Source organism: Mytilus edulis, chromosome 2, assembly GCF_963676685.1.
Source record: "Mytilus edulis chromosome 2, xbMytEdul2.2, whole genome shotgun sequence".
NCBI classification, from domain to species: domain Eukaryota; kingdom Metazoa; phylum Mollusca; class Bivalvia; order Mytilida; family Mytilidae; genus Mytilus; species Mytilus edulis.
Window position 1 is genome coordinate 87,430,625 of NC_092345.1, and position 12,432 is coordinate 87,443,056.

Sequence of the window (12,432 nt, forward strand, 5' to 3'; positions counted from 1 at the left end):
TCCTTCCATACCTTTTTCCTCCCATTCAAAAGGAATCTTAGTTTTCTTAGCCATGATTTGCTGTTTCTTTTGCTTTATCATTTGAACCTGACTTGATGCAGACGAATTCTGGTTGCCATTCTGAACATTTTTCACTCTGGTCTCCTTTGGAAGCAGTCTACCTTTGTTCTTATCCACTACCATAGGCACAGACCTTCTTGTCTGACGAGGGGTTCCACTTATTTCTATATTATTGGATGCAAATGATACAGATTTCCTTCCTTTCAATGAAATCTGAACTTTAAAAGTATCTGGAATTATATCTTCTGACAATGTTTTGTTAGAATCCTCCTTCCAGCTCTTTTGCTGTAAAACTTCTTGAGTGCATGTCAACAAATCTTCATCTTCGGCTGAATTTATTGTCTCAATCAATTTTTTCATGTTCTTTTTATTAGTCTCTTCCTCCTGTTTTTCCTTCTTTAATTTATTTGATAATCTTCTTCCTTTCTTGCTTTTTCCTGAAAGTGTAGAATCCTCAAAACTACCTGGAATTATGCTCAACTGACTATCAGTGTTATCTGAGATCAGGCTGTTAACTACCTGTGGATTTTGTGTTGTATTTTCTATCATACTATAACTCTTTTTCCTTCCATTTTGATTTTCAGTGTCTTGTATTAAGCTGACTTGATCAGATGAATTAGTTTGTATTTTATCTGTTGTATGTTTTTGCTGGTCATCACTTCTTTCACCAGATTCTTTCTGTTTTATATGTGTAGTATTCCCACTCATAAAATCTAGTTTGCCTTTCATTTTATCTTTATGTTGTTTCTTGACATGTTTACTTTTCTTGGATTCTGGAATAACAGGTGTTTTCTGACTGGATTTGAATTCAAATGGATCAATGTTAGGCTCTTTCTCAACAGAAACAATGTTTTGGTGTGTTGATTTAGAGGAAGTGTTGCCTGAGGGGGACACTTTCTTTATAACAAGCACACCCTTTTTCTGACAAACTGAGGTTGATTGGGCTGTTGGCTTAGATTTGAAAATTCTTCTCTTTTGTGAAGCTAAAGGTCTCATTCCTAAATTGTTAAAATCTGCAGCATCTGTCTCAATTGTGTCAATTCTATTATTTCCTTCTCCTGTTTCGATGACAGAGGTTCCATTAACTTCTCCTCTATTTTCCTTATTCCCTTTCATACTATTTTTCTTAACAATCTCTTTCTCATTCAATGCAATAACATCTTCTAATAAAGGATTTTGTTCATCTACATCCCCCTCAATTTCAATAGGAACATCAATGGCTATTCCATGAACTAAATTCTCCTCTCCATTGCCACTATTTTGGCTAACAGGATTATCTGTTAGCCATGAATTAACCTTAGACTTTATTTCGATATCACTTGCCTTATCTCTCTGCCTTTTATATGTTTTATCTGCATTTGAATTATTTTTCTGCCTTTTATATGTTTTATCTGCAAACAGTTGTCTTTCCTTTGGTTGGAAATCTGGAGATGCCTGATCTTGACTTGCAACAATCAGATTATTTTTTTTAACTGTTAAAGCCGAATCAATTGCCTTGTTTCCAAATGTAAATTCTTTTTCTTTTCTTGTCTCAAATCTTTCATGACTAATTCGAGTGTCATTTAAGCTATTGTTAGTACTTTTAATATGTTTAAAGCCAGTATCCTCCATTTTCAATTGAGAACCTTGTTTTACCTGTAAATTGTCCCTTTGATGTCTTAATAAATGCACAGGTGTTATAGGTGAATCATTAAAATTATAAAGATCACTTTTGCTTGTTGGACTAAGGCTGTCTTTGTCTTGACTATCAACATTATAATTTACTTTTTTTGGACTTCTTAAACCGTAACCCCTTGGTACTTTCTGTTTTTCATCATTTTTCAATTCAGTTATATCTTTTGGTAGGATATTCTGTTTGACTATTTTCACATTATGTTTTCGCAATTCATGTTTTAACTGTTTCGCTGATGTTTCCAGGTTTTTTGTTTTTTCTTCAGAATGACTACTTTCAGCACCACAAGATCCCTGGTCAAGATACTTTAATAAATCACACTGATCTTCAATGGCCAAACTCTTGCTGCTTGATTCTGGTATTGTCTTTTCAGTTTCAGGAATATTGAGAGACTTTCGTCTTTTGCTTTGCCTACAATTCTGTTTGGTCTCTGTTCTCTGCAAAAGATCAAACACATAAGAATTTATCAGTATGCTATGTTGTGTAAAAATGGTATTAATATTCAACCTTGAGCACTGCTAATTTTAAATATGACATGAGGATAGAGCAAATCAACTGTAAGAAGTTGCCAATTTTTGTTGAACTCTCAAACTTTTTTGAAATGTTTCAAGAACTGATGATACATGACAGATGGAAACTTCATAACAAAAAATTTGTTTAAACAAAAGTATGAAGCATCAAGATTTTTGGCGTCCTGAAATATGAAGCTTTATAGAAATGGTTTACACTGTCAGAGACACTGACAGATTGTTATTCTTATGTCTCATTCTGTGATTTGCATTGCAGGCCAGAAAAGAATAAGACCCCGTATACGGTAAAGTTTCATAACATTTGGTAGAGGCAACCTTAAGTTAGAGAACATAATTTCCTTTTGTAAAGGGGGTAAAACTCTAGAACAGTTAAAGTGACACCACCAAAATTCAAACTTTATCTGTATTTTGTGGATATAAGCATTGTGTTTAAGTTTCATAATATTTGGTTGAGGCTATTTTAAGTAAGAGAACGGAAACAATTTTTCCATTTGTAAAAGGGAATAACTCTAGAATGGTTAAAACAAGAATGTGTCCTCAGTACACGAATGCCCCACTCGCACTATCATTTTCTATGTTCAGTGGACCGTGAAATTGGGGTAAAATCTCTAATTTGGCATTAAAATTAGAAAGATCATATAATAGGGAACATGTGTACCAAGTTTGAAGTCGATTGGACTTCAACTTCATCAAAAACTACCTCGACCAAAAACTTTAACCTGAAGCGGGACAGACGGACGAACGAACGAATGAACAGACGAACGAACGAACGGACGCACAGACCAGAAAACATAATGCCCCTCTACTATTGTAGGTAGGGCATAAAAAAAAGTGACGCCACCAAAATTCTTAACTGATCTGTGTTTTGTGGTAATATGCATTGTGTACATGGTGTATAAGTTTCATAACATTTGACAGAGGCAAACAAAAGTCAGAGAACGGAAACCAATTTTGGGACTGATAAGGGTAAAACTTAATGCCCACTCTCCAAAGGCGTAGGTATAAAAATAGTTGATCACTGATTTTGGAAAATTATCTGACACATTGCTGATATAAACCTTTGATATAGATTATTATAGGTGAGAGAACTAACAAAACAGGACTGACATACACATGATATACTCACATGGATGGAATAACGGACAATTACCTGGTATTTCTATGTCCTCTACACTGTCATACAAAGAAAACAAAATTCAAATCTAGGTCATAATATACTTTTTCTTAAACTTATTATCCAGAAAAGTGACATAATGGAAATGGAAAATATTCTGTGATAAAGTTAAATGTTCCAATATATACCTTAGGTGATTCTACAATTATTTTCCTCTTAGTGCCCCTTGCTGCTTTGCATGGTAATGGTTCTGGTGTACATGGAGTTAAGTTCATGGATGGAAGACCTCTTGGAGGAGAAACTACAAAAGGATAAACAACACTTAGAGAAATGCATAAACAGATCTATTCAGTTGGTCCTTAGTATAAAAAATATTTGCAAACACAAAATTTTAACACAGAATATTTCAAATAAAATTGAGAATGGAAATGGGGAATGTTTCAAAGAGACAACAACCCGACCATAGAAAAAACAACAGCAGAAGGTCACAATATCTGTATCATTTTCAACTGAAATATAAAGTATTTTTTGTGTGAAATTTGATATAACTAATGGATTTTAATGAAATTTAATTCTAGGAAACATAATATAGCAAAGTGTTAGTCAAATTATCAGTCAGGGGTGGTACTTAAACAAGTGATTTCAAAATCACTTCTTTGAGTGATTTTGGCGGTGAAATATTTAAAATTTTCACACAGACTTTTCAAAATCACTGAAACAAGTAATTTGAGAAGTCAAAATTGAATCACTTCAATAAGTGATTATAACATTTTTTGGATATTTTTCCCACAAGCTTGATTTTTTTATTGGTAAAAAGACCAGAATTCCATTGAAAAAACAACTATGTACATACAGAAATTGTCATTTGCTTAATAAGCCTGCCAGGTTTTACACACACTGGAATAATTTGTAGATCAAGACATAACCTTAAAATAAATCATTCTAATTCTAAAGAAAACCAATCAGGTCACCCAAGGGTACTTTTAAAAGCTTTAGCTCACTAACTTACTGCCCAAGCGCACTGGTGAAATTGATATCCAAAGATAAAGGGATAATTGATTTATGTAGGAAAATTATAGAAAAGTTTGTGAAAATAAGGAAAATCAATGAAATTAGCATTTAAAGATCAAAGAAAACACCAAAATCACTTAAATAGGTGATAACTGAATATAAAAAATCACTGAAATAGGTGATATTGAAATCACTTGTTTAAGTAGCACCCCTGACTGATTATTATTATAGTATTAATGAATGGGTGTTTTTATAATGGCCCTGTTATATGTCCAAGGTCTGTTATAATGGTCGAGGTCTCGAGGAAGTCTGTAATTACAGATATCGGAGGCCATTATTACTGACCGAGGACATATAACAGAGCCATTATAAAAACACCCATTTCTTAATACATTTATTAACCAATTGAATAAAAGTGTATGTGTTAATATACCAAATATCCAAGATATTAAGTTGATGAAAGTTATCTGTTGAAAAAACAGGAGAAACAGTGATCCCTATATATGGTTCTTTAATGTTGGTTGCTGGTTACTAAATTAAATAAAATACAAAAAAGTATTATACTCTTTACAACTTAATTTTATTAACTTTATTAAAAACCCTAACTGTGCTTTATACAGACAATCCTGGCATTAATACAGGGCCATTACAGAAAAACAGGGCCATTACAGAAAAAAACAGGGCCATTACAGAAAATATGTTATTTTTAATAACCAGTCATTTTTGGCAATAATGTACTTAGTTGGTTAATAATAAGTTATTAAGATTATTTTTTGTTCAAACATGGGCTAATTAGTTGTTTCTGGTATGGAAAAATAATCAAATTGCCCTGTTTTCATTGAATATTGTGGAAAAGTGAAATTGATACTTATCAGGATTATGACATCATAAAGAGAAAATATATCCTTAAACTTTGAAATATAGACATGGTTTCTATCTAGTCATCGTTTTAAGATTCATTGTGATAACAGCTATTGAAAAAGTATTTCAAATTTTAGCCTGTGTCTTGCCTGAAAAATACAGGACTTTAAATAAATCCAAAATTTATCTTCAGATTCTAATTCTTGACCTTAAAAAAGACTTTTGTCAAAGTTTCATAACATTTCATGAAATTTTATGTTCAAAAATTCAGCCCAGACTGTAATGTTAACTGCAATAAGAGTTATAAAAAACCACTGACCAAGTTTCATGTAATTTGTTTGACAAATTTATTGATTGTAGTAATAAACCAATAATGTAATATATGTTCCATATTGAATTTTTGAAACAAAACTTTATTGATGTTAAGAAAACTCCCACTACAGACAGAACCTAAATGTTGACGTCCCTGACAATGCTTAGACGTAATGTAGGATCAATATGTCTGGCTTTTGCAAAACATGTTGCAGGCTAGACAACAACAAAAACAACATACAGATAGCCCCTGTGTCTTCTTGAAAAGCTTGGATTAAGCTTCTCACACCCTCCACCATACTGTTTAACTGTGGTCTTTCATTTAAGCTCCTGAAAAAAATCAACTTTTTTATTATTAAACAAGAATGTGTCCTCAGTACACGAATGCCCCACTCGCACTATCATTTTCCATGTTCAGTGGACCGTGAAATTGGGGTAAAAACTCTAATTTGGCATTAAAATTAGAAAGATCATATCATAGGGGACATGTGTACTAAGTTTGAAGTCGATTGGACTTAAACTTCATCAAAAACTACCTTGACCAAAAACTTTAACCTGAAGCGGGACAGACGGACGGACGAACGGACGGACAGACGGACGCACAGACCAGAAAACATAATGCCCCTCTACTATCGTAGGTGGGGCATAATAAAAATGAAATTTCTTGACATTAAAACAAAATTGAAATCTTATTTTGAAAATAAGTCTACTGATAGGGAGATCAAATCTCAAACAAAAAATATCTTCAATTATATTGTCTTCAACAGTTTGTTACTGAGATCTTTTGTTGACTCCATCTCACCACTGAAATCTAAGTGGTAGCCAATCTCTGTAAAGGCTTCAACACCAATGCATTCTGGTCAATATGAAATTCTAGTGAGAAGAAAAATATTTGTCTGTAATAGATGATTAAAAATTTCAATTTATTCAATAAAATACCATCATTTAACTTCAGTTTTCTAACGATACAATACATGTTATTCTAAATCTGATTGATTATAACAGATACATCTTTTATTTTTTGTTCTATTTCTTAATTACCTTTTAGTGATAGGAGCTTTACATAGTGGACAAGGTACTGATCTCTTCTTTTCTAAAAACTCTAAAATACAGAATCTGCAAAACAATAGAATAATTATGTTAAAGAAATAACAAATTCTTTCATTAAATTCAACATGCTTTCCCTTTGTAATTTTCTGCCAGTTTTTTCCTCTCAATATTATATTCCAAGATTTAGTTCCAATATTTATGTTTCTTGTATTTTATAACCTCACCATACTATATTTAGTGTTTGTCGTTGGTTCATGTATGTCATACATGTATTTGTTTTTGGCAAACTGTTTAGTTTGTTTTCTTTTAATTGAATTGTTTTACATTGTTCAGTATGAGGCCTTTTATAGCAGACTATACAGTATGGTATTAAGAAGAAATGAGTCCATGTGTAATTTTGTATAATTTCTGAGATACATGTTAAGACTTAATAAATGCTTAATAGCACTGAGGTGGGTAAAGATTGTTTTATTTGTACATTGTCAATTTTTAAATTAAACATTGCTTATTGATTGACTGGTGTTCTCTTTATGTCTAAAGGAAATGTTAGACACTCACAAGTGCAGAAATTTACACATACAACAACCTACAGATCCCTGAAAAATATGTTGCAAGGGTTTCTAGTGTGCAGAGAGCCTAATAATCTCTCTCCACAGCGCATTCTTTATTCTGAAAAGACATGGCTCTATAATTTAACAAGCTCATGACTATTTCTGCCCCCAAAACAAAATGTACATCCTACTTTAGCTATAGAGACTCTAAGAGAGCATGCATCAACAGTAATTACTTTTACTTGCAGAATCTACTTCCCCACTTTAGCTATAGAGACTTTAATGCCAGGTTCACACATTGCCGATTATTGCTCCAGTTTGAGATCAGACAGCGATAAGACACAAAAGGTGAAAAAGTCAGATTACTATCCTCAATTATCTGGAATATCATATCATTGTCTGAATGCAGTCGTTTATATTCTTAACATATTCCTACAGATCAGGAATGGTCCTGATAGTTCCACAAAGCACCCGGACAGTTAGGGGAAACTCAGACGATTTTGTCTAGTCGGATTACAAGCGTGACTATATCGTGACAGATTCTGCTGTATTGGATCAAAATCCTTACAATGTTCTGTATATTCTGGACGGTGTCCTGTGGAACGGTAATGATCTGGAGAAATGTTTCATTGCTGTTTTTTGCAGATTGAGTCCAGATTGCATTCAGATCTTGTCAATTGCAAACCGTTTTTGCTGAAACTGTCCTGGAACAGTCCCGTTATAAATACAAAATGTGTCAATGATACCAACGTCAGAGTCCCAACAATGGCAGAATACAATACGACTGAGACCAGACAAAGCTGTTGCAATGCGATAGAGCGGAACTGCATAGGATTGTGCTCAGACAGTACCTGATCATCCTGAATATACGGACAGTTTTCAAACTGATAACTTCTGTCAGCAGCGGTACACTGTCTGGTCACTGTCTGATCTCTGTCGGATTACATTCGGTAGAATCAGGACGCAGTGGTGACTGACTTGGACGAATTTTACCATGCGAAAGATACAAATCGGATTGAGAACGGGATTATCGGGACAAATTTGCTTGGAAACGGTTGAATATCGACGCTTTCTGAACAATATCTGATTGTTGTCCTGATTAAATAATTTTTTGTACAAATTTTAATTAAAGTTTGAATTTCCATCCACGATGCACAGAATCTTGATCAGACTTTTGACAAATTTTAATCGGGAATGGTCCTGTCAAGGACAGCAGTAAAAATCGTGAATGTGTGACCCCAGCTTAAGAAGGCATGCATCATCAGTAATTACTTTTACTTGCAGAATATACTTCCCCACTTTGCCAAGACTATAGCTATAGAGAGGGCAGACACCTTTAAATGGATATTGTACATGTATTATTTAGAGGCATGTACATGAACATGGACACCTACCTGCAGAATGGATGGTCACAATTTGTTGACACTGGATTATTCAAGAGTTCAAGACTGAAAAAGAAAAAAAATACATGTATAATGGCATACTTCCAAAACAAATATAAGAGCAATAGATATGCCATGAAAACAAAACTTGCATGATTATACAATTGCCCACATGTCCATTGTAAACATAATTCCTTGGATAATATATCACACTTTTTTTCTTATTCTGCAGTAAAAAGCATTTAACAACAAAATCACATTCTCCATCATTGTCCATACATTGTTCTAAATTATCTCTAATAAATTCATTAGATGATGAAAATGTTGAAGAAAGCCATTCAAACTTCAAATTTAGAGTTTAAAGTTTCAGTTTGAGACTACATGTACAAATGTAAATTCAAAATATGATTTGGTGTCTTCTCATCAAATAAAACAATATTTATGCCACTAATGGATATGACAACAACCCAACATCCAAATCAAGGCATTATCTGGGATATGAGTCTGCCAATCTTACTTGAACATCAATAGAAGTAAATTTTAACATTAAGCAATTTCTATTTTTTGGGGTTCCAAATGTTTTTGAGCATGTTGGGATATTCTTCCACATGTATGTGATAACACAATGTTTCCGTATTCTTGATTTGTTATTGATATTCATATTTCTCACGACAAACATTTTCATAATATCTGTGTCAATCAAAGAGCAGATTGCTTTGAGGAATATGATTGCAATTGTTTTCATTGACACATGTATACATGTAGCTGGATAATATTATTTTCAAAATTAATACACCTTATTGCTAATCCCGGCTGACCGGCAGCTTGGACTTTTGACGCAAACAACAATCACTTTTCCATTGTGGCATCAGATATTTTGCTTTATGATGTCAAAATTTTACGGGAACCTGAATGATATCCAGTAATGCATTGTAATGGCGGACAAATAGCGATAAGGTGTATTCAACTGCACATGTAAAATGTAAAATACGTAATCTAAATAGTTACAAAATAGCCAATCCTGGATAAAAGTATGTGAACAATATACTTAGGCCTATTGTGTTTTATTTTTGTACTGTAAATTCTAAGTTTACTTTCCTTAGCAGTCACTAAGACTCAGAGTGAGTGAAGGTATTTCACTTTGTATCTTACATACAAAATGTATATCACCTATTTTCCTACGTTAATTATAGGAGGAACTACATTCCTAAACTCTTTAAATATTTAATTTCCTTTTGGTCAGTAATTATGACATCTTTCCATACACATTCCTCGGTTTAAATTGTGATCGTTTTTAATATAATACGATGTTTATCGACAGAACAAGTTTATTTTTCTTAACGTGTTGTTTTGATTCAGAATTCACAGAAGTTACTTCCGGAAGGGAGACAACTCGAAACGATAATATGGAAGACCCCATTTTGCCTGAAGGGGTGTTGTAGTTACTTTTACGATGTGGACTCATTTATTTCAATCTAAATGATACATATAATTTAAAATTATGCAACAACAATAACCCTCAATAGCAGACATACATAGAAAGGATCCCATGAGTTATAAATTAATCAATTGAGTGGGGAATCCAGAGCAACCATTCAATCTAATACTCCTTGAAGTCAAAAAAACTATACGCATGAGCATAATTACCTAACAAACCCTGGAGCAAGAACGCACATTATTTAAATGACCTAGATGGTTCTCTATTTCTTTATGGAAGTACATTATCAAATATCAGTTTCATAACAGTGACGTATAAGAAAAACTCCACTTCAGTTATAATATGACAGAAATAGATATATTGGAATTCAGAGGACTCTCGCATTTTTATCACTACTGGGGAATTCCCTCTGAAGTGTTTCTAAATTTATAAAAACACAAAATATAAATACTGTTTAATTCTGATTTTCCGTGTTGTTAAAAACACGCATATAAGTCAAGGGCAATATCAAACATGAAGATTATGAAAAGAACATTATCATGATTATAGGAAAGTTGTTAAAGTCAATCCATTTGTTTGTTTTTACCTTTTAAACCAAGACAATCATAAGAATCTGAGATGTTCCTTAATGTTTAAAATAAAATGGTTGACGTGAGGGCATGACACCCTGAGCCAATCGTAAAAGTCTACAGATTGCTTGAAAGCAATCGTATCCCAAAAACGCAAGTCACATGGGTAAAAAATGCCTGTGGCATGACTGTCATGGGGGTCTCATTTGGGGGTTCTGGTCCCGGATCCCGCTTACTATTTTGTCACTTTCCCGTATCCTGCATACACTATAGCTATGTACTTTAGCAATTTTCATTTTTTTTTGTAATTTCCTGTACACGGTCATGAGTAATCAATTTTTTTTTCACTAATTGCAATAATTTCCTGGTTAATAAATGTAACATTTTGTTCTGGATCCAATGACATTACATTATAAAAGCAGAGGTGGGTACCCCTATTCTACAAAGGCACATTTGGCTATGCATCCCAGGCCATCCCGACATGCGGGTACGTACAGACACTGACCAGGTGCCGATTTGACTTGTACCCCAAAGAATAGCTGCGGAATCGTAGCTCTAAGGACCTAAGAGCTACGGTTCCGCAGCTACCCAAAGAAGTACCTGTTTGAGGTACATCTTCCAAACCTGTGTAACAGTAATTACCATATTGAACATTCCAGATTTTTTGTTATTGAACCTAGCAGCTCTTGAACCTGGATCTTTTTCTCCATATTTAGTGTCTAGTCTGTACGTTTTCAACTAATAGTCAATGTTCTGCTGTGAAAACTGTATGCATTATGTATGTGCCAAATATTTTGTACATCGCAAACTTAATAATGGTTTTTGTCTTCAAATTTCACTTTTTAATAGGTCTGTTTTTATCACAGTTCAAAATGAAGAAATTTCACTCCTTGAATAACTTTTTAGTTTACAAACAAACTAAAATTTACGTAATATTCTCTTCCGCTATATTAAGATTGTTTTGGAAAACCCGCTTGCATACTATTTGAACCTTCAACATTGAAGATTTACATTATTTTCATTTTTAGGAATAATTGTTGTGAAACGAACATTCCAAGATTTTTTTTACATTGAGAGCTAGTATCTTCTTCTCCTTTAGTTATCTATCTATCTTCATATTTCCGCACTCAGTCACAACTTTGACTATTACGTGCCGTTGCATGCGTTGATTATTTACAATTCAAAATAAATAAATTTTCAGTAATATTACGTACGTTACATTGCATTGATGCATAGAAAAATAAAGTAAAATATAACAGTAATTTAAGGATGTACACCTCTAAGGCCGGAGCCAAACATTTTTAGAATTAAACTTTTTTTCTAAACCTGATTTTTGGGTTTATATGACTGTAAAAAATAATTGGTGAAGAAAAAATCATATCATGGTGGTGCACTACTTTAAATTTTTTGCTACGGCCCTTTCAAAGTACCCAATTTTGATGATTTTCCCATTTTTCATCAATTTTTATCCTATTTTTGGGCTATTATCATGAAAAAAATCACAATTCCACAACTAAACTTTTTGTCATACTTTCAATAAAGATGAAGGGTGCCAATCTGAAAATCTCAGTTCTGAATAAATTTGAATTGAAAAAACTATAGGTAGGTGTTAATATAAGAAAGGTTTATCATATTTTGATGCTTTTTTGTGTCAAATTTTCCATTTTGTCAATTTTGTAAATTTGTGATTTTTCTCAGTTTTAATTACAAACTGCATATTTTTCCAACTTCTTTAATTGTTATATATGATTGAATTGAAAATACATATCTAAAAAAAAATGAAAAGAAAAAAGGAATGTGGGATGTACATATTTCTTGTAAAATCATTTTTTGTATCCCTCACCCATTTTCTCCAGATTTTGGCAAAAAAGACTTACTTGAT

General features: G+C 33.0%; 1 protein-coding gene across 1 annotated transcript in view; it reads right to left on the minus strand.

The window, feature by feature from the left end:
- The window catches only part of LOC139513284 (breast cancer type 1 susceptibility protein homolog), a 28,034-nt gene extending 16,491 nt beyond the window's left edge, over window positions 1-11,543 (minus strand). Inside the window, exons 1-6 of the mRNA XM_071301647.1 lie at window positions 11,193-11,543; window positions 8,556-8,609; window positions 6,602-6,676; window positions 5,802-5,890; window positions 3,565-3,677; window positions 12-2,169 (exon numbers count right to left, since the gene is read on the minus strand). Of these exons, the coding sequence (XP_071157748.1) occupies window positions 12-2,169; window positions 3,565-3,677; window positions 5,802-5,890; window positions 6,602-6,676; window positions 8,556-8,609; window positions 11,193-11,260 (2,557 nt within the window). The 5' untranslated portion in view covers window positions 11,261-11,543. The remainder of the gene's footprint in view (window positions 1-11; window positions 2,170-3,564; window positions 3,678-5,801; window positions 5,891-6,601; window positions 6,677-8,555; window positions 8,610-11,192) is intronic.
- Window positions 11,544-12,432: the final 889 nt, after the last annotated feature.